A 23,433-nucleotide genomic window follows, 5' to 3' on the forward strand; every position below is an offset into this window, starting at 1 on the left:
GGCCCATGTTCTTTAGGAACCTTAGCCTGGAAAGCAGAGTGTGAAGCAGAGGCTTGTAGGATCCTACTGCATCTGGAGTTGCAACACATGCAAAAGTAGTGAGTGACAAGGAAAGGTAAAGTAAGGAAGAAGGGTAAAATCTGTGAAGATACATTATCAAGCTGGCCACTGCTGAGTACAACTAATTGCTCTTACAGAATCACCATTTGAAAAGCTCTCAGTATGTTGGGGGAGGGGGCAATATGGTGGACTTTACCCACTGGTGTCCTTCTCCTAATGGAAAAAATATGCCTTATTAGATACTAACTTCTAGCACTTTCAGGTAACACATAACATGTGAACGTCCCGTGGCACCATATATCACGTTACACCTCAACATCAACAAAGAAGTCCTGGGACGGAAGGCAAGAGGCATGTAACACAGGCATGAGGAGAGATGCTGCCAATTGTGCCTGCAGAGTCAGGAGCCACCTCGCTGCTTGCTGCAGCATTGAGGCCAGGAGGACCAGAAGTGCTGTATAACACAAAATTCCTCAAGAGACCAACAGGCCAGAATGGGTCCTTCCAGGTAACAACATGCTGTAAATCTAGTAAGAACAATTAATAATCAGAATTCAGCTTACTACCGGTTCAATATTCATGGCACTCTCACCTGCACAGAGAAAGCAATGAAGGGAAATGCTGAGGGAGTGAGAGTGTGAGCCAGACATCTATCTTTGGATGCATCTATGAGCCCCTGCAGAGATACCAGAGGACTATTTGTTTTGTATCTCACAAAGCTCAGATGGCTCCTTCCTGAAGTTTCTGCTTGGGCATGAATCCAATTGTTCTACCTTTGCTATAATATCCAGTCCATTTTACTTCTAAGAGTTCTTTATAGAAAACTTCAAGTTACAAAGGGAAAAAAATCCTCCTGAACTAGCTCAAGTAAAAGAGGAGTTTGTGGTAAATATTCACATCTCATGGGTATTCAAGAAAACCTGAGCCAACAAACCTCAATGACAACAGAAACAGAAGCAGCTCCAAGGGACAGCTAGCTTCTCTCTCTCTCTCTCTCTCTCTCTCTCTCTCTCTCTCTCTCCATCATTCCCTCAGCTTCCTGCTTTCCTCTTCTTCCCCCAAAGTCTTCTTACTTTTCATTTCTGTCCCAACCACATTCCCCTGAGTTCTATTCTCTCAGTGTTCAGTATGGATGTACCCCCATAATGACTATCCCAACCCAAATATGATGTGACCTTGGAGTATAACTGCTACTAGTAAGTTTCCCTCAATCTTAATTTCCAGAGAGAAAATCTTTATTTTTTTTAAAAGCCATTGGTGGGGGCATGTGGTAACTGGGTGACGGGCAGTAAGGAGGGCACCCAGTGTAAAACACTGGGTGTTATACACAACTAATGAATTCCTGAACTCTACATCTAAAACTAAAAACAAGCAAAACAACAACAACAAAAACCATTCCACCAATAACATGAGTCATTGGCTATGTTGTAGATTTCATCACCTGCCCCCAAGAGTTTCCCAGTCCTGGTTGTATGGACTGTGGCTGTGGAGTGAGGCCCTGAGGCTTAATGCCCATTTTCTGGGACTCTAGAGAATCAAAGCTCTCCCCTTTCCAAGTTCTAACCAACTGAGGCCAACACAAAGGATAAAGTCAGCATCAAATTAGAGGGCCCACTTAATTATAATATACCTGGGATAGAAGTCATGGTTGGGCCTCTGCTCTGAGAGAGTCAGAGAGCCCAGAAGAGAGAAAATAAGAGGCCTGAATAAAGCAGGCACCTACTGGTCAGGTACCAAATGCAGACCAGAAAGGGAAGCTCTCCAAGAGAGAACAAAATGACAGAGTCTGGCTCTGACATACTCTTGGAAGACACACTGGTAACTTGGAACAATCTTATTTGCCCTTTGTCCTCCCAAGGAGAGGGTCAAGTAAGGAAGTAAAGAAAACAAAAAAAGATTTCTCCCCAGTCCTTCAGTAGAAGTAGACATCCTGCATGAGTTTCCTCTCTTATGAAAAGAATCTGAAATGGGGCGGGGGGTGAGAAAAGAAATGGCATCCCCTCTACTGATGCACCAGCACTGCAGATGGGAGCCCTTTGGGCTTTGGTGCCCAAGAGCTTCCAGCACCCACAAAGAAATAAAAGTCCTGCTCTCCAAAGAAAGAGCAGGGCCAGGCAAAGAGCAGGAGGGAGGCTGTTTGGTGATATTTAAAATTTCTATATATAAGAATCCTATTGTATTTTCCTTTTGCTTCTAAATTGAAATCTATAAGATGAGGCAGCTGGAATCCAAATGCATTTCAACACCAAGAGGATATTAATCAAAAGAAAGGCAAGCAATCAGCATGGCCAGCTGTGCATTCCCGATGGAAAGGCACTAGGGAGGTGTTCAGAGTTGCTGCCTCTCCTGCAGGACTGGCAAATTAAAAGCCATTTCTTCATAGGGTCAGGAGAGAATCTGATCTTTCGCCTATGTGCCCTGCCTTAGGCAGGCTGCAGGGCTCACAGCAAAAGAGCTCAATTCTCTAAACAATCCTCCTGAAAAGAAAATTCCTTCTCTACTTATAGTCGGAATGATACGTCTCAGCATTTGCCCAAAGTGGTGATATTACTAGTTCTAAGCAGGCTTTCTGAGACACAGAGGGCTCTGCCTAAACAGATCACCCCATGTCCATGGGGAGGTGGGATAAGGAAGTGCACACATGCAGGGCCAATATTCTCCTCCAGTAATCTGGAGAGCATTCCAGTCCACAAAGACACAATAAACACCACAAAATCATATGCTAAAAAGATTAACTGTGCCCCTCAGAAAGTATGGGAAAAACGAAGTGATTCATTCATTCTTTTATTTGCTCTTCACTCAACTTTTATTACATGTCTGCTATGTGCCTACAGTTATAAAAGTTCTATTTTACATAGGCACCAAAATTCAGGTATAGACTGAACACTATATTCACCCTGCATACATATGAATGACTACTTGTCGGAAAGTAGGTATATAGTGGAGAGAAGAGGCAGTCCTTTGCTGCATTCTCATCTCCCAGACCTTCTGATTTACAATGCCCCAAACTTCATCTGTGTTCTCTAAATATGCCCCATTCCCTGGATAATGTCACCTAATGTCATGCTCTTAAAAGCCACTGCCAAATTTCTATCTCTAGTACAGACCTCCTTACTGAACTTGAGCCTAGAATATTCCATTGCCTGACTAACATCTGCATGCTTATGTCTGTAGGCTACATATGCTTAAAAGCAAGTTTCTCAACTTCCTCCACCAAGCACATGCCTTGCATCGGCTTTCCTATTTAACAAATGGTAAACCTATCCTTCAAGGTGCTCATCCCAAAAGCCCAAGACATCTTTATCACTTCTTTCTCAAGTAACTACAGATAATCAGTCAGCAAATTCTGCCAGTATCACATTCATTCATTCAAATATATAGAAAATCCAACCATTTCTTACCACTATCACCACCACAATATCCCTGGACCAAGACACCTTCAACTCTCATCTGGACTACTGTAACTATCTCCCAACTTCTCTCTCTACTTATACCCGTGGGTTTTTAGCATCTGTTCTCTAAACAGCAACCAGAGAGATCCATTAGCAACATAGATCCATTCACTCCTCCATTGCAACATTCCAGTGGCTTCCTATTTCCTCAGTAGACCCAAATTCCTTCCCCATGACCCACAAGGTCCTTCGTGATATGAATTAAATCCAGTTATACCCCACCCTACTCCCATTCCTTCACTTTGCTACAACCACATTGGTCTCTTTGGTCTTCCCTGAAACAGCTAAGCAGACTTCCACTCAGAGCCTTTGCACTTGATGTCTCCTCTTTCTGGAAATATAACTCACTTTCTTACTTCCTTCTGACACATCAGTTTATACAAAACATCCATGGAATAATCACTCTTCCTCAAGACTCCTTACTCCCTTACCATGTTTTATCTTTTCTTTTGTGGTATTTTCACCATCTTATATACCAAAGTGCTCTTGTTTATTTTCCTCCATGAAAGCATAAATTTTATTTCATTCTTTGGTATATTCCCAACACCTAGAACAGTCCCTGGAACACAGCAATTCCTCAATAAGGAAGATGCGTGTATCACTTGATACATGAATCAATTGTCCTAAGAGTTGGTAACAGAATTTCTCCTAGGAAGAGAACTAACTCTGTCGGCAAAATAACCCAATAAGTCTTTGGGATTCAAGGTGAACCCTTGAGTATATGAATGTAAGAGCCAAGGGAACAAAAAAGAAAACCATGAGATAATAAAAGGAATTTGCATTTTGTTCTCAAGAAAAACAGATGTTAAAAAGGAAGAGAGATAATAGGTGGAGAGAAGCTATGGAAAGGGTATGACTATATGGACCAACTAAGGTAAAGAGGCAAAGTGATCAGTAAGAAACTCTACAAGGTGAAAAAAACTATAAACAGAAGTATCCAATATTCTTTTTGAAGTTATTATTAAACTTCTCACAAATCTTGTTAAACTTACACATTGCCACTTACACATTGCCTTATATATGTCTGACATCTGCAGGGCAACTACTCTAAGTACTAGACTTAGACTCTTCCATTGGGGCAGATGGAGGGAACCAAGCAGGAGCTGCAGCAAACACAATCAAAAGACCAGAATCTGAGTGTTGGTGTCACCACTTTTTAACTATAAATCCCTGGGCATGCCTCCAAGCTTTGGTATATAATAAACAGTTACACACACTGGTGATACAAATAGAGTCACATCATTTCTATTAGCTTTATCAGCAATAAAGCCAGTATCTCCCTCTTGAAGTTCCTCATTTCCATGAATTATCCAAGGAACTTAAGGGATTTAAAGACCCATAAAAAAGGCTTTTCATAGTCAAGGGTATGAAAAATAGAGTCTGGTCATTCAGCAGATGTGCTTTGCTGGAATCTCTTTGTTGGAGCTGGTTCTTTACCAAGGTTGTTATGGACCCATTACTGTGATATTTCACTGCTCAGATTCTGGCACACTGATTCTTCAAGAGAAGTGAGTCTCGGCCCCCTTAGAACTCTGCCCCAACAACTGGACTTCTGTTAGTTATAGACATAATAACCAAAACCTGTAGCTACTTTCCAGGGAAACCATCTGGCCTCAGAATACCAGAGGACTCTCGGCTCTTTACCCTCTGCCTCCCAAATCCAAAACCACTATCCACCTTCTTACAGATTAGGAAGACAGGCTGCTTTTCTCTGATGACCTCAAAACTGAACAGGTCTAATTATAGCCTCTGCCTTCACAATATGGGGCCACTTGTCTACCGAAGGACTTGAGAAGGACATAGTCTACCATTCTAAGAAAAGCTAGCCTTACTGTCTCTAAACACATTTGCTCTTCTAAGCAGATGTGATGTTAAGGTGACCACATTACCCTACTGAATGAGGGGGATCTGCCTATGATGATTCCAAAGTGAAAAGATAAAATAATCTGTAGGGGGCCACACTGATGTAGGTCCAACTTGGTTACTCAAAGGACCTTATGTGATAATGTGAAAGTGCTTCATTAAGCATGATACACTACACTGACGTAAGTTGTACTCCTAAAGATGAGTGAAGTACTCTAGCATAGTGAAGAGAACATAAGCCACAAGGTAAAGCAGACTAGAAAGAGTCAGTTCTTCCACTTATTATCTGTGCAACTTTGTGCAAGTTATTTAACCTCTCTGAGCATTCATTTGTAAAATGAGAAAATTGTATTAATATTATAATACCTGTGGTATTAATATAGTATGTTAAGCTGATAATCATCTCTTGGAGTTGTAAGGAATATCTACCAAATATTGACCAAACATCAAAATACCTGCATTAGCTCCAGGCACAGAGTAGTAAGTGCTCAATAAATTATAGCTATCATTATTTTTACTTATAGCTCTAACAAGAGCAAATGTTTATTGAGTGCAAGGTATAATGAAACACACACATGCATTATTTCATTTAATGCTTACCTGTATGGTCATTACTACGTTGCCCATTTTGCAGATAAGGCCATTAAGGTCTAAAGAGAGTGGTATGTTGCCAGAATTAAACTACTTGAGGGCAGCAGAGAGAGTATTTATACCCAAGTGACCGTGCCAGCCACATAACAAACCACTCCCACACTCTCGATAACTTACTAACAACAGCGCTGATATTTTGCAGGTCAACTGTGATTCTGCTAATAAGTCACCTCCGCTGAGTGGTTTAACTTCAGGCTGCAGGTAGGTCTGCTTCATTATCTTACCCTGGATCCCAGGGTGAAAGCAGAGTAGCTACCAGGGCCACATCTTTCCTATGATAAATAACCAAAGCACAAAGGGGCAGGTCCAACCATCCAAGCACATTCCAAGCCTCTGCTCCCATCACATGTGCTAACATTCCAAACAAACCAGGTCCTGAAGCTAAGCCCAAATCACTGTGGAAGGAGAGTATAATAGTTTCCAGTGCAACAGGGGAAGAATATCTTTAGAACAGAACAATAATTCAAAGGATTACACCGTATCTCACCAACTTCAGAATCTGAGTTCTTATTCACTGTCCAAGGCTTTTCTACTATTCTGAGACAGTACTTCTCTAACCAAAAAAAAAAAAAAAATCATTATTAAACCCCTTTTTCATTATCAACTGCATGGAATCTTGGGTTCCTTTCACTCACTGCCTATATCACCTGGCTTGGCTCTTTAAAATAGCAGAGACAACCAGCTGGAGGGTAAATGTAAAGTTGATAGCCCATCATTCCATGTTCATCGCAAAAACCAGGCTGTGCAGCCCCAATAAGCAACCTGCTGGGTCTACAAATTTGCCGTGCTTCGCTCTGTTAAAACTTTATTGGGCACAGTATGTAACTCAATTAATAGTGAGAATGACACTGGCAAGTGTCACTGGCATTGCACCCAATTATTTTTTCCTTAATATCTTTTTTAAATCACAAGCTGCCCAAACTCAACAAGAGCCATCTTCTTTCAGGGCATATTTAGTCTGTCTCTGCCTCCCCCATTTGCTTCCAATGCCAGCGTGCCTCAACTCTGTCACCAGCTGGAGCCTCTCTCTTCTCCCAACAGCAGTGTAGCTCCCCACACCACTCCCACCCCCGGGCAAAGGGGCTAACTGAAAACACAAATCAGGCTGTTTGGCAGGATTCTGTATTACTGGTAGTTTTTGTTTTGTTTCCTATAAATCAAAATTTGGCTAACTTTATTTTTTCTTATTACTCGCAGTGGTCCTGATTTAGAAAGCATGGGCACAGAAACAAATCCCAAAGCCAACCTGAATCACCACCTAAAGAAATGCACGAGAATGGATTCAAAACCACCGGCCCTGAAAAATCCATCTGTACCTGGTCTTCCAAGATTTCCTGGACTCCAGCTGTCCCACTGGACTTGTCATCTCCAGCCCAGAGCTGGAACTTGTATGGCTCACAGTAACCAGCTGGGCTAAAAGTCAAAGGATGACTAATTTTAATGCATATGCAACTGGCTTGCCAATCTACAATCTTCAAAAAAGAAAAATTCTACTATACACAACGTTCTATCCAGAAAAGTCTCATGATTGGGAGTTGTTCCAAGCCTTTCAAGCTGACGTCCAGATGGGCAGGAGATGACCCTCTATATTTAACACATATTTATCAGGGTTGAGGAAATCCATGTCATCAGAAAACGGAAAATATATGTGCTTAGAGTTTCTCCCCGAAAGTAACTTTCCATCTTGTCTCTCGTGATTGGATTCTGAACATTACCAACTGAAGGACAGTCATGTAAACGGATGCTGGCATACTTATTGAAGCACAGCAGGCTCTCCCATCCCTGGTCCTGGAATTTCTTGTCCCCACTGAGCCAGTAGTTACAGAAAAGGCTCTCAACTGTCTCTAGTCCTAGCAGAATGATACTGTCTTCAGGCCAGATTTCCATGTCTTTATGGGTAGTTCGGGGGTTAATGCTGAAGTTCACATTTTCTGGGGTCAGCCCAGTCCCAAAACTGATGATACATCTGGTGACAGGTCTCCATAAACACTTCAGCTAGCGCCATCGGTCAGACCATGGTGTGTACCCAGTCAGGATCACAAGCAAAAAACCACACTAAATGATGCCTCTTGGCTCTGAATTTTCCATCTGCAACTCCCCCCCCCCCCCGGAAACTCAGCTTTCTAGGCTGCCGAAACACGTGTTGCGTGTGTTTTATTCCTTCTAGGGCTTCAACATAGTCTTGTAGTCACTGAATTTCTTTCTTTCCTCCTTGGATCCAGTTATTCAGCAGAGCTCCGACTCCAAGAGTGAAGAAAAAGCTACTGTTGGTATAAATGAACACGGGCACTAGACCACCACTCTTCCCAAGCAGGGAATGTCTATACTTGGTCACTCCCAGCACTCTCTCCTGAAAGTTCTTACGTCTCGTGGGCCAAGAGAGCATTACGAACTCAAACAGAACTCTCGTCCTATTTGACACTGTACTACAGACATCTTAGGAGACGTCGCCCATGACTGGCCATATCGAAGTACGGAAAGCAACTCACAGGCTAGGAAGAAAAGAATTCGATGCCGTAGTGGGAACGTCCCCTGCCCCCACGAAAGCGCGTCCTTCACCCGCACCTGGTCGCCCAGACTCAGCGCCACCAAGGTCTGGCCCCAAAGTAGTGGCGTCCGTTCTCAAACAGAAAACTCCCCACTTCCGTTTCCGCTCCTAGGTTTCCCGCCTCCGCCTGGGAGGCTCCGCCCCCAGCCTGCCCCACGCAGCTCTGCGTCTGCGTCTGCGCCTGCGCCCGCACTTGCATCCCCCGCCAACGTTTAAACCGCCCTCCAATTGCCAATTTAGTCGGTTGTGATGTAGCCGTCTGACAAGCGGATTGCCAGACGTGTGTAAAAACCGTGTGGTTTTATAGCACAGAAAGACCCCTCTGTTCTGAGAATGTTTTTACTGTAGGCTAATGAAACATAGCATTTCATTTGAAGCCACTGGGCTTCTTCTGAATGGTTAGGTTTTTAACTAAGCCCCAAACGAACTCTCTCATGCAGAGCTTCTCAAACTTTTGCATGCCTGAGAATTACCTGAGGGCTTATTAAAACGGGCTGCTTGTCTCCATCCCCAGAGATTCTGAGTCAGTAATCTAAGGCAGAGCAGAGACTGCATTTCTAACATGGTCCCAGGCGATGCTGATGCTGCTGATTTACTGATTACACTTTGAGAACCACTACTCCAATTGGGAAGAAACTGCTCTGGAAGCCCTAGATGGCGAGTTTGGGACTACCCCCAATCTCCTCTACCGAAAAGGGAACTCTCTATTTTACAGATCGAGCTTCGTGATGAGATTTCATTTGGGTTGAGATATCTGCACTAAAAATGGTTGGAAAACCACTTCTCTAGAAAGGCAAAAATCAATATTTGGCATTGTGCGAACTAAAGGCAGAGAAAAGGTACTTTACCCCCAAGAAAAACTGAAGCAAGAAAGCAAAGGCTTCCTTCTTCATTCAGCAAATACTGAGGGTTATTCAGGGGGACTTACATGTAGTATAACAAAATATACTGCAAAACAAATGAGTGAAACTAATGTTACATAGTTGCTACGACGGAAGCCTCCTTATTAAAAAAAAAAAAAAAAAAAATAGTTCACATGTGCTTGACATACGATCCTCCCGCCTCTCATTCCAAGAAAAAAACTACTAACTGATCCCTGATCCCGGTACTTCTCTCAGCAGGTCCCAGATTGGAATTCAGAATCCTTCTCAACATATTACTGTATCAACAAGCCATGAGCTACTGATTGAAGTTAGCATTCAAATTGAAATCTTAGGGCAAGTTCTAGTGGGAATATTTTCACAATTCTATTTACATGCAGGAGATTGAATGTGTCCCCCCAAAATTCCTAAGTTGAAACCTAATGAGATGGTATTTAGATGAGGTCTCTGGGAAGTGATTAGGTCACGAAGGGGGAGCCCTCATGGAATAGAATTAGTGCTCTTATTAAAAAAAGGCCCCAGAAAGGTTCTCACCCTTTTTAGCTATGTAAGGATACAACAAAGCAGGAAGCTGATCTCTCCAGACAATGAATTAGCCAGTGCCTTGAGCTTGGAATTCCCAGCCTCCAGAAATCTGAGAAATAAACATTTGCTCTTTATAAGCCACCCAATTAATGGCATTTTGTTAAGGCAGCTAAAATGGACTAAGACAACAGGTTTAGGAAATAATTCACAGAGGAGCTGGCGCTTGACAAGATCTTGAGAGATGCATATAAGATATCCAGAAGGTGAAGAGAGAAGGAAGGAGGCGGGAATGAGGTATTCTGGCAGATGGAAAGAGATGAAATTCATTAAGAGAATTAATAAGTGAATGGTAAATGGAGCCAGAAATTGAGGACCATGCCATCATGGATCCTCTATTGGAAAGAGAAAAAAAAAAAAAAAAGAAAGAAAGATTATTAGAGGTCCCTACAAGTACATGCAGGTCAAGAAGCAAGTTTTTAAAACTTAACGTCATGTTTATGACTATGGATAAGGACACAGAGAAGTTGAAAAAAAAAAATACACAAGAAAGGGAATAATATATTGAGCAGGTCTTCAGAGGAAATCTGTGGCCAGTGCTTCCTCCCAGCATTGCCTTGAGGTTGTCTGACCACCCACTCTCTAATGGAAGGCTCTGATGAAAACAGGAGTGCACAGCCACAAAAGAGGAACACCAAACATCATGATGTTCCAAAAGAGGAACATCAAACATCTTAGAGACACCAAGGATGTCACACAAGCATGACAAGAATGGTGTGCAACAGGAAGATCAAGAGACTAGTGAAGTCACAAAGAAGTAGTGGTCTGGAGGAATTCTAGAATAAAGAGGACAACAAGCTCACTGGGACTTTCACTGGCCCCAGGAAAAATGTGTATGGGAAGACCAAAGAATTTGTAAAGTACTGCCATTAAACAGACAGATGCACAAGATCTATTCTAAGAGTGTGATCAATCCTTTAAGAAATCGCTTGCTCAATCACTGATTTAAAAAGAGAGGGGGAATACTTTTTTTCCTATAGTGAGAAGTAATAATCAAAATGTACCAGGCATGGGACACCTAGGTGGCTCAGTCAGTGAAGTACATGCCTTTGGCTCAGGTCATGATCTCGGGGTCCTGGAATCGAGCTCCACGTTGAGCTCTCTGCTCGGCGGGGAGGCTGCTTCCCATTTCTCTCTCTGCCTGCCACTCCCCTTGCTTGTGCTCTCTCTCTCTGTGTCAAATAAATAAGTAAAATCTTAAAAAAAAAAATAATAAAAGTTACCAGGCAGTATGCTTAAAGTATTCTTTTCAGCATCTCCTTTAACTTAAACCTTGTAATAGCTATGAGGCAAGAACTATTGTTTTCATTTTATGTATGAGGAAACTTAACTTTATAGAAGTTAAAGCACTTGACAAACTTGAATGTGACAGAGCTGGGATTTGAACCCAGATATGTTAGGTTCCAGGGCCCAGGCTTCTATTCTATCTACCTTCTCACTGAACAGATTCTGTTTTAAAAAAATTTTTTTCCTCATCTTCCTTCAAAGCCCACCAACCTTTTCTCTGAGAAGTCTTTCCAAAAATTCCTGGGCTCACTTAGTGGTACCCTGCCCTGCCTTCCCCCAGGGTCCCGTAACACTTCCTATTCACCTCTCAGAGCTCTCACTACATTCGACCAGACTCAAACACCTGTGAGTTGGCTCTGCTATCGGCTTGAAGCAAGGCATAAAGGGGAGGCCTTGGGCTTTGAAGTTAGTGAAAACTTGTTCATATTCCAGTTCTTCCTCTTTTAAGTCATAGAAAATTGGACAAATTAATCTCCATGAGTTTGATTTACTTCATTGACAAAATCAGGGTAATTCAACAGAGAAAATGTTGTGAAAATTTAAATGCAATAAGATTATATCAAGTCCTGACATAACAACAGATGCACCATAGATGGTAGAAATTGTTACAACTGTTTGAATAAGCCTTAGGTGAATGAAAAGCAATTTTATCTTGACCCACTGGCTCTGTACTTCTGACAACATGAGAGGCAACATTTTCTTACAACATAAGTTCTGAGGAAAACATTTAGCCTCTCCATTTAAAAAAAAAAAAAAAAAAACAACTTTTACAAGCACATATTTATAAACAATAAGGTATCCATTTAAATATCTTTCTAATAGTCATCAAAATAGATCCCAAAAGACCTTGGCTTCCCAATAGTTAGTTTAATGTAAATGATTAGAAGACTTTAAAAATAATAAAACCTTAATTGTCTTTAAATGGCTGTCAAGTTTTTACTAAATTAGATCTCAACCTCTCTCCTCCAATTTATCTTAATGAATGAAGTTCTATTGTATTTACATTTCAAGGGCAAGAGTAAGGTAAATAAGACACAGAAATCTCAATCCAAATGTTGTTAGAGAACTATAGCCAAAGATTCTTTCAGATTAATGGTAGGGTAAAAGGGTTTCCAAAGAAGGCTGAAAACAATTCTCTGTCTATAGTAAATAGATCTAAGGATATAGGTAGAGCAAAACTAGCCTTGTGAATGATGGATACATGGGGCTTCATTATACTCTCTCTGTATAGTAAAGATATTTTGAAATTTTTCATAATAAAAAGTTATTTAAAAAAATAATCATCATTATTATACCATCACCATTTGTTAAACATATTAAGAGTTTGCTAGGTGAAGCATGTCTCTTAACTCATAAAATTCTTAGTTCCTTTGGATAAGCTTGAAGAGATTACTTAAACTTCTCAAATTCACATTTCTTTATTTTTTAAGATTTTATTTATTTATTTGACAGACAGAGATCACAAGTAGGCAAAGAGACAAGCAGAGAAAGAGGAGGAAGCAGGCTCCCTGCTGAGCAGAGAGCCTGATGTGGGGCTCCACCCCAGCACCCTGAGATCATGACCTGAGCCGAAGGCAGAGACTTAACCCACTGAGCCACCCAGGTGCCCCTCAGATTCACATTTCTAATAAGTGCAGATCCCAGCACCCAAAATATTAGCCAGCTCAAGATATCCAGAAGGAAGAAGGTGGGGGAAGGATGGGTTAGGGGGAGACAGGGGAGCTGGTATTCTCCAGGGAAAAGAAATAAGCTTCCTTCTTCTCTGTGAAAACTATAAGCAACCATCAAACAAAGAATGCCTCGCTGAAAGCAAATGTGACAGCTGGAGATACTTATGTGGCTTGTGGACTCCCAGGGAGTGGAGCAAGTAGAGCAGACCACTGGACTAACTGGAGATGGAGCTGGCAGAAGTGAGGAAGCAGCACTTCCACTGGGATCTATCAGAAAGGTAGATGAATCAAGGAATTTGTTGAATCAGAAAATTCAGAATGTGCTGTGTGCAGAAACTGGAGAAGGGATGAATAATCCCCCTAACGGAAATTCATCTAGATGGTTCTTTTCCAAGAAAAAGTGTGAAGTGAGTACTTTTGCATTTCAAGAAATTCAGGCAGCACAACCAACCAAAGCCCTTATCCCAAGATTTCACAGGCAGAACCAAGTCTCCATGTAGGTAGAGGAAAGAAGTGGGCTTTCAAAGCCCAGTGTTAACCTGGATTTCTCCATGACAATATTGAATACACTTAGTATTTTTTATGTCAACATGCAACAACTATTTATGGAGCAAATAGTGTTTGGTACCATGCTGTATGCTGTGATAGAATAGTATCAACATGGACGCGACTGGAAGAGATTATGCTGAGTGAAATAAGTCAAGCAGAGAAAGTCAATTATCATATGGTTTCACTTACTTGTGGAGCATAAGGAATAACACGGAGGATATTGGGAGATGGAGAGGAGAAGTGAATTGGGGGAAATCGGAGGGGGAGACAAACCGTGGGAGACTGTGGACTCTGCGAAACAAACTGAGGATTTTGGAGGGGAGGGGAGTAGGGGGTTGGGTGAGCCTGGTGTGGGTATTGTGGAGGGCACATATTGCACGAGGCACTGGGTGTGGTACATAAACAATGAATTTTGGAACACTGAAAAAATAAAGTAAAATAAACTTTTTAAAAAAAAAAAGAAAAAAAATCAGATTCAATCCTCCCAAGTCACAGGGGGCAGGGGGACAACAGGAAAAAGGGTAGAGGGGACAGACAAAATTAGTCAAACAACAAATAAATAAAATAAAAACTTGTCAGTGACACTGAATTCATTTTATGGCCTGCCAAAACAAAGTATCACAGACTGAGTAGATATAGAACAGAAATTTGTTGTGTCACAATTCTGGAGGATAAAACTTCAAGATCAAGGTGTCCACAGGTTTGGCTTCCTCTGAAGACTCTGTCTTTGGTTTACAGGCGGCATTCTCACTGTGTCCTCAACATGGTCATTTTCTGTGTGTTGTCTGTATTCTAATCTCCTCTTCTTGTAAAAACACCCACCCTACAGAATCAGAGCCCACCCATATGACCTCATTTTATCTTAATAACACCTTTAAAAACCGCCTCTCCAAATATAGTCACATCATGAGGTATGAGGGCTTAGGACTTCAACATCTGAAGGGGGAGTGGAGGAACACAATTCAGCCAGTAATAGTCATGAAGTTGAAAAACAGGATGCTGGTCTCATGTCTTCAAGGAAGTCCTGTCCATCCAATCTGACTAGATGAGAACTAATTCATTCTCATAACATGACGCACCTCCTCCTCATGGTACCTGTAGAGTTGCAATTTTACATTTCCTTGTGTGCCCATTTGCTTAAAGCCTTCCTTCCCTCTCCTCACAGTAGCTCCAAGAAAGCAATTCTACTTTTGCCAACACTTAGCACTTAACTGTGCCCGGCATATAGCAAGTGAAAGGTTGATAAATGTGTTAAATAAAAGGATGAATGAATAAATGATCATCAAGCCTGAAAACAATGTTGGGGTGGGAGGTAGCATCTCAGCTGAGACCTCAAGAAGGAGATGAGGAACTAGCCATGGGGATAATAAATGGAAGAAAGATAACTCCAGCCAGAGATGAGTATGGGTGAAGGGCTTGAAAAAAGCAAGAAACTGACATACTATGAAATGCATGTAGTACACAATGCCATATGTTAATTAAACTTAATATGGCATTGAGGTAAGACTCTCTTGTATTTCAGATATTCTCGGATATGCTGAGAAAGTTTGGAAGAAAGGGCTAGCAATATTTCATGAAGCTAATTTCTTTAGGGAATTCAAATAAAAATAAACCAACAAGAAAATAGCAAGGACCAATAATCCCTCATTTTCCCCCAATTCCAAACTAGGAAACTGTCTTCCTCAATCAATCAGAAATAAACCCTTGCAGGGGCACCTGGGTGGCCCAGTCAGTTCAGCATTCAACTCTTGATTTCAGCTCAGGTCATGCTCTCAGGGTTTTCAGATCAGGCCCTGAGTTGGGCACGGTGCTGAGTGTGGAGTCTGCTTAAGATTCTCTCTCTCAGGGTCCCTGGGTGGCTCAGGTAATGATCCCAGAGTCCTAGAATTGAGTCCCACACCAGGCTCCTTGCTCAGCGGGGAGAAACGAATGAGGAGGAGGCATATCCCTAGTTTGCAATGTAGTTGCCCCTAGGATCGTGGGAGAGGGAGAGAGTTAATGTCAAGAATAGTCAGTCCACACCTCCAGCAGCCCTTTATCCCAATAGGACAATCACCAGTACTAGCAGCCTAGCAATAGAAGACTTAAACATTGATTTGTCTTAAGGTAATAGGGGAAAAAAATGAGAGCTGAACCCCTAGAGATATCTTTATCTTTAAACCCCTGGCTTCCCTGGGCCCATTACCATGGCCACCCACCTCCTATACCGACCATCCAAGGCTTTCAGTCTGCCAGAGCTTCTTATGCTTTGCTTTGTTTGTTCCTAGATTCTACCATCTTGGATCCTTCTTTCTATGATTCTCTAAGGTTGACTTGGAGTAAGCTGCCAGGAGCTCATGCTGGTTTTCTTCCTCTTAGGACCTGAAAGCCCATCTCCTCAATGGGTTTCTTTAAACAGTATTTTTTTGGACTGCTTTCAAGTATCATTAGTCCACATATAAATTTGTGATACCATTTGACAAGCAGTTTATCTATATGAATCAAAGCCTTCTGATGTGCTTAGCAATTCCACTTTTAGAAATCTGTCTTAAAGAGATAAGCTGATATGTATGCCAAAGTGTTTAAGGTTGTTCACTGCAGTATTATTGCTAATAAGAACAATTTGGAAACAACTGAGTGCCCATCGACAGGGGACTGGATAAAGTCTGGTATATAAACGCAACCCAATGCCACTTAGTCATAAGAATGATAACATACGTCTGTATTTATGAGTATAAAAGATACACTCAGTGGTTGTTAAATTGCATTTTAATTTCATTCCGTTTATGTAAAATGAAAGAGAAAAGGGGAAAAAGAGGTCTGGGTCACATACAACAAAACGCTACCAATGATTTTCTCTAGGTTTGGGATTTAGAATTACCACTGCTTTCTTCACCATGATTTTCTGTATTGTTCGAGTTGCAAACATTCATTTTTGTAACCTTTATAATCAGGAAGAAATATAAATCTACTTTCGTCTTTGAAAATCAAAATATAATAAACATCCCTCAACATCATAAAGCCAGACTTAAACTTCCATGATAATGATTAAACCCCATTCATATAGTGGCAGGGACTTGAGAATAATCTGCTATAGGCCTTCAGCAATAATTTGCTTGTGTTATAACTTAATAACCCCTATAACCCAAGGGTACAATAAAATAGGAGTGCTAATTCAATGGAGCTGAAGGAAGACTAATTATCCTGGGGAGAGGGCTTCCCCTGAGCTTAGTCACTTGTAACTCATGGTGGGACCACCAGGGGCAAAGAAGGTAGCTGCAAGCTGATGAATTATTCATGGTCTTGACTGCTTGGAAGGGTTCACTGAAGCATTGTTCATGCTGCTAGGTCCTGCAAGTGTAAGGCGACCAATCAGCTGATGGTAGGTTGGGAAAAGGGGTAGCAGTGAACATAAACACTGTCAGGGTCAGGTGTGGAAAGCAAGAATCAAGAATGAGTCAGATATTTTGCTGATGCTCCATGGCCTTATGACCTTGAGATTTTTTGGCTTAGAGTCTGAAAATTTAATTCAAATGAGCTAATGGGCTCCCCTGGAGCAAAATAGTTTTTGGTTTTGGTAAGAAATGAAGAAACAGCTATAGTTTCCTGAGGCATTAGGAAAGGATTGACACTTGGGCCAAATACAATGGCTGAAGCATCCCAGAGTGAGAGGAAAATTACTCCAGGTTAGCAAGATTCTAGGGCTGCTCAGAGTTTATTACTGATATTAAAATATATTCATATTTATTAGAAATTTTAAGAAATCAGATTTTTTCCCAGTATTCAAAGAAGAGATATAGAGAATAACAGACCCAGTTATTTCCCAATGTACCTGCTCCTACTTTATAACATGTTACAAAGGAGCAGCCACAGCTTGGCAGGTGGATTAAATGACCCAAGAAAAAGTCATTATGCTGATGACTTCAGAGTCAATTTAGTAACTATAAACTAAAAGGGAACTTATCTACTCCGTGCCACACACTATACTGGACACTTTATATGCATAATCTCATTTATTTCTCACAAAACTGAATAAGATAGGGAAATTATCCCCAAGTTGCAGATAAGGAAAAATGGGGATCAAAAAGTAATAATCTTGGCCCAAACTTCAAAATCAATTAAGAAGTTCATAACCATGTTCGAGAATTAGATGTTTGACTTCAGAAACAGAATAAACACTATTCTCACTCACCAATCTATATCTCAAACTCCTCTCTTGGCCCAAATAGTATAAATCAAAAGTTCTTTAGTGTAACCTCCACAGTAAGTCTCAGGTTTGAGGCTCTTCTAAGTTGGCTGGGTTTGCTTGCAAGGCACATCAAGGCTTCTACTACAGACTGAAAATTTGCTGGTTGTTGATCCTCTATCCATTCCCCCTTCTCTTCCTGATTGTTCTTCCAAGTAGCTCACATTTTTTAGGAAAGGGAGACTCCTTCCCAGCTCCAGGGCTAAGCCAATCAGCACATTCCACTATCATGGCCAGAATGATTGGATTAGGGAGAACATGTGACCCAAACAAACCTATGAAGGTGAATTTCAGGATTCTTGGGTGGAATGCTGGTAGGGTCGTAGGGCCTGGTGTGCAGATGCAAAGCCTGGAGCAGCTGCAACATTTTTACCACCATTTGGAAAGCCCAGTTTAGGATGAGGTTGACACATAAAGGGCAGGCTGAAGAAAAGGAAAGAAGGAAGGGAGAGAGGAAGGAAGGAAAAAGGGAGGGGAGGAGGGATAAAGAAAGGAAGAAAAGAAAAAGAGAAAGAAAGAAAGAAGCAAACAAACAAACTGGGTTTGCATAACAGCATTAAATTGCTAGATCACCCAAACTGGTGTCTGGATTCTCACATTATATGAGACAGTAAATGTTCATTACCACTTAGTGTGAGTTTTGACATTATTTCTTAACTGATACAGAATTTGTTTCCAGAAATGGAGCAATGGAAGCAATAAACCTATAAACGTGGAATTGCCTGGAGAGAGAAGGTAAAGGGAAGAGGAGTGGGAACCCATTGGTCTTGAACTGAGAATCTGGTGATCTTTTTTTCTGATTATGAAATGGCTGGTTATAATATAAAAAAAAAAAAAAAAAAAAAAAACGGGGGTGCCTGGGTGGCTCAGTGGGTTAAAGCCTCTGCCTTCGGCTCAGGTCATGATCTCAGAGTCCTGGGATCAAGTATCGCATCGGGCTCTCTGCTCAGCAGGTAGCCTGCCTCCCCCTCTCTCTTTCTGCCTACCTGTGATCTCTGTCAAACAAATAAATAAAATCTTTTTAAGAAAATCATACAATTTATTGTCTAAACTAGAATACATTTGAGAATGAAACAGAGGTACCATTAATAAATATGTCAGGACAATCATTCACTGTTCAGGTTTCAACCCACATTTCTTTTTCTTAACACCTGGAGCCCAGCAATGCATTTACAATATATATTTGTTGTAATCTATCCAGGATCTGTTGTATTTTAAGCTCCCCCTCAGAGTAGGCAGTATCTCTTCATAACGGAAGCAGAAGTCCATACCCAGTACCCATACCCAGTCCATACCCATACCATAATTGGTTGAAGTTGCATGTGGGAAAGAGGAAAGCCAGGAGAAGAGAAAACAGGAAAAAGCAAAATTACAAAAAAGCTTTTTTTTTTGCTGAGCTAGGAGGCAGACTTCATGGTGAAGAGGATGGAAAACCACTACAAGAGTTTAAGAAAAGTAGCAACTTACCAATCTGCATTAAAAAAAAAAAAAAAAAATTGCTCTTTGGGATACATGGGTGGATCAGTCAGTTGGGTGTCCACTCCTGGTTTGGGCTCAGGTCATGATCTCAGGGTCCTGAGATAGAGCCCAGCATCACTTTCAGTGATAAGAAGGGAATCTGCTTGGATATTCTCTCCCTCTGCCCCTCTCCCCATTTGCATGTACTCACTCACTCTAGCTGTCTCTCTCAAATAAATAAATCCTTTTTTAAAAATTGCTCTTTTAGGCCTTGCAGACACCGCCGCTCCGGAGCCGTCCGCGCTGCCCAGCCATGGTCAACCCCACCGTGTTCTTCGACATCGCCGTGGACGGCGAGCCCTTGGGCCGCGTCTCCTTCGAGCTGTTCGCAGACAAGGTGCCGAAGACGGCAGAGAACTTCCGTGCTCTGAGCACCGGAGAGAAAGGATTCGGTTACAAAGGTTCCTGCTTTTACAGGATCATCCCGGGATTTATGTGCCAGGGTGGGGACTTCACACGCCATAATGGCACTGGTGGTAAGTGCATCTACGGGGAGAAGTTTGATGATGAGAACTTTATCCTGAAGCACACGGGTCCTGGCATCCTGTCCATGGCCAATGCTGGACCCAACACGAACGGCTCCCAGTTCTTCATCTGCACTGCCAAGACTGAGTGGTTGGATAGCAAGCACGTGGTCTTTGGCAAGGTCAAAGAGGGCATGAACATCGTGGAGGCCATGGAGCGCTTCGGGTCCAGGAATGGCAAGACCAGCAAGAAGATCACCATTGCTGACTGTGGACAGATCTGATCAGTCTGACTCGTGTTTTATCTTAACTACCCGACCATTCCTTCTGTAGCTCGGGAGAGCGTCCCTCTACCCCTGCCTGCTCGAACTACCCCAGAATCTCCACTCGCTGCAGTTCTGCGGGTTCCATGGTTCCTTACCCCCAGGCCTAGCTGGATCTCAGAGTTCAGTTAATGATGAAATAAAACCTAAACCACAAAAAAAAAAAAAAAAAAAATTGCTCTTTTATAAGGAGAAAGATATACAAAGGATAAAGAAGCCATGTAGACTTTTGCTCTAAGAACAATGAACATTTTTAATACAGATAGTGGGCATGTGGACTGAGAGAAGGGAACAAATTTGAGAGACTGAGAAGCAGAAGGGGTGAAGACCCAGTCACCTGAAGCCAATTTTCTTAATGATACATTTGCCGAAATTCGTAATATCAAACTAGCATTTTAAAACTGATGTTAACAGTCTCAGCCCATTTTCATACCCTTTTAGGTTTCTTTTTCTTCTGCTGCTTTGTTCAAGGACCTTTTACCAATGTATCTGAGGGCATTCTCACATTTAGATCATACTAAGAGTTTAATGCAAAATATTTTGTATACAAAACATTGGGATAGTCCCTTTGATATATTCTTTTCAGTCTTTCAGATGCTTATTCTAGTTATGCCTACCACTGAGCTTTTCAAGGACTTTTGTTCAGTTAGTCTAAGGGCACATCTGTCTAAGTTTCATTTTTCTATTAAGTGTTCATCACATTTATAGAATTCCACATGATTCTAATGTATCCCCTTTGAGGATTCTTGCCTCTTTCTTGCTGGATTGTGTTTGTGTATGTTTTGCATCTTCTGAGCCCTAAATGGATTTATTAAGCAAATGAGATCATATTGAATACTGCCCCGTTTTGCTAAATATGACCTTTCGTACAGAGCAATCAAAAGATACAATGGTATATAAAAAGTATCTTTTATATTTATATTTTATATGTATATCTTTTCTACTTATATCATATATTTGTACATTTAAAAAATTCTGAATCACAAATCACAAAAAAAAAGAAAGAAAGAAAGAAAGAAAGATAACCAAACCCACCATCAATATCCCATGAGATCAGAATTGCATACTGGTCATTGAAAGTGTCTTCATGGTGTAAGTACAATGTAGCATGGATAACTTAATGAGCCCAAGACTTGAAGTCAAACAGACTTGAAAGTGAGTATCAGTCATGACTTTTCTAAGCTATATGACCAAAGCCAAGTTATTTGAATTTTCTGGGCCCTAATTTCCCTCATCTCCATGGTATTATTTCATTGGGTTGTTGTAAGGATTAAACATGTACAAGGCACTTAATATATACATGCATGGAAAGCACTTAAAAAATAGTAGCTCTTGGGGCACCTGGGTGGCTCAGTTGGTTAGGCATCCAACTCTTGATTTGGCTCAGGTCATGAGCTCAGGTGGGTCTTGTGAGATCAAGATCCACATCTGGCTCTGTAGTCAGCACAAAATTTGCTTTGAGAATCCCTGTCCCTCTCCCTCTGCTCCCCCTCCCATTTGTGTGCATGCACTCTCTCTGTCTCTCTATAAAATAAATAAATCTTAAATAAAATAAATATAGTAGCTATCGTCATAGGTTTTAGGCCAGACTCCTCTGTCCATAGTGAATTGGACAGAAGCCCAGTAGTATGACAGCTGGAAAGTTTGTGTCAATTTTCTTATCTGGAAAATGAGATAATAGCATTACCTCCCTTGTAGGGGTTACAGTGAGAATTAAGACATAATGTATGTAAACATCTGGCATTGTTACTGGTATATACTGAGTACTCATATTAAGCCATTATTATATTTTTATTCTAATTAAATGTAAATCAACTAATAATTCCATTCAAATACTCACCATGGATTAACAGTTCTCAGTACCTTGTATCTCAAGAGCTAAAGTCAGCAGCAACAAAACCCCAAACTAGGTTTTAACAACATAACCAGTGGACTATATACAACACTGAGAGGACCTCTTACCAATTTCAAATGTATCTCTGGTGATATCTCACAATCTATTATCCACAGAAATAGGGCATTGTTGGTAGAAAGTTGATAACCAGCACCCAAGAGCCAGGACTATAATTTATGGATACCACCAGAACTTTCCTTTTCACCTTTGAGCATGAAAAAGGGGGAGAATTGGGGAGTTTGAGGGTCCCGTAGCCTGGTTAGTAGACTCAAAAATGCAGTTGCAACTTCTTACAATGTTGCTTTACTTGTCTTACTTTACTGACCCCCTGAAATGGCCTGTGGAAACTGCTGAACACACAAATGGATTTACTATTCAGGGATCCTGGAGGTGGGGTCCCTTAGAATTCATCAGGCCAGTTCACCATTGATAAAAGGACCCTCTCTAAAACTTTAATTGAGATCCAGAAGAGGCAGAGGTCAGTCATAACCGCAGCCTCTTAAAACAATGAGCTGATAGAGGGAATGGGTGTTCAGCTGCTGTTCATAGCTAAAATTCACTTGTCTCTCATTTAATAACCTGAGTCTCTATAAGCAGTCGAGAGAACTGTCCATGCTAGGCACCCAAGTTCTTTCTGTGTTTTTGTTCTGCATCCCCAAGAATATTACTCGTAACTTTAAGTTCCAAGATGGCACACTATGATGGCTTCATTCCAGCAAGAGTTTAAGGAGAAGGAAGATACACCACTCTCTTTCTAAGGTATGACCCAGAATTTATATACATTACTTCTACTCATCTCCCATTAGCCATAACCTAGCCATATGTACACTTACCTGCAAAGGAGTCTGGGAATATCTCTTTATTTGGGTTGGCAATGTGCCCAGCTAAATCTTGGGCTTCTGTTACTGTGGAAATTAAGAACAGGTAACAAGAAACAACTAGCAGTCTCTACCAAAAAGGCAGTTTAGGTAGTTAAGGACACAGGCCTTTAGACTAAGAACCTGGATATGAGTCATGAAATAACAATCAAGCAGCTGGATTAACTAGCAATTCACCCGAGTGAACTTCCTGTCACTGACCTGCACTTTCCTCATGACATAATATCTATTTCATTAAATTATCGAAAGAATTAAAAGCTCTATGCCAGGTAAATTTCTCAGCATAATTCTTGGCACTCAGTAAGTACTTACTAATGTAAAAGTAATTAGGAACATGAGTTCCTTATTAGAGCATTTTTCTAGGAATGACAGAACCTTATGGACAAGTCCTGTGTCTTGGATTATCTCATGGAGAAAGGGTGAGTAGATTCTGCATGCAGCATCTGGAGGGGCAGAAAAAGGTGTTTTTATATACAGGTCTTTCTAAATAGTCCCTTTAGGTGATGTCAATATCATCAATATCTCCAGGTGTTGAGTGTTGAAGGAAATGTGCCAAGCTTTATAGGGTAAACAGTGATTCTCACATGC

The 23,433-nt window shown here is 41.2% G+C and overlaps 1 protein-coding gene across 1 annotated transcript; it reads left to right on the forward strand.

The window, feature by feature from the left end:
* Nucleotides 1-19,489: 19,489 nt before the first annotated feature.
* LOC131811583 (peptidyl-prolyl cis-trans isomerase A-like) lies at nucleotides 19,490-20,208 on the forward strand. Its single transcript, XM_059140241.1, has one exon. The coding sequence runs from the start codon at nucleotides 19,540-19,542 to the stop codon at nucleotides 20,032-20,034; it is 495 nt and encodes a 164-aa protein (XP_058996224.1). The 5' UTR covers nucleotides 19,490-19,539; the 3' UTR covers nucleotides 20,035-20,208.
* The last annotated feature ends 3,225 nt before the right edge of the window (nucleotides 20,209-23,433 follow it).

Source organism: Mustela lutreola, chromosome 1 (assembly GCF_030435805.1).
Source record: "Mustela lutreola isolate mMusLut2 chromosome 1, mMusLut2.pri, whole genome shotgun sequence".
Lineage (NCBI taxonomy): Eukaryota > Metazoa > Chordata > Mammalia > Carnivora > Mustelidae > Mustela > Mustela lutreola.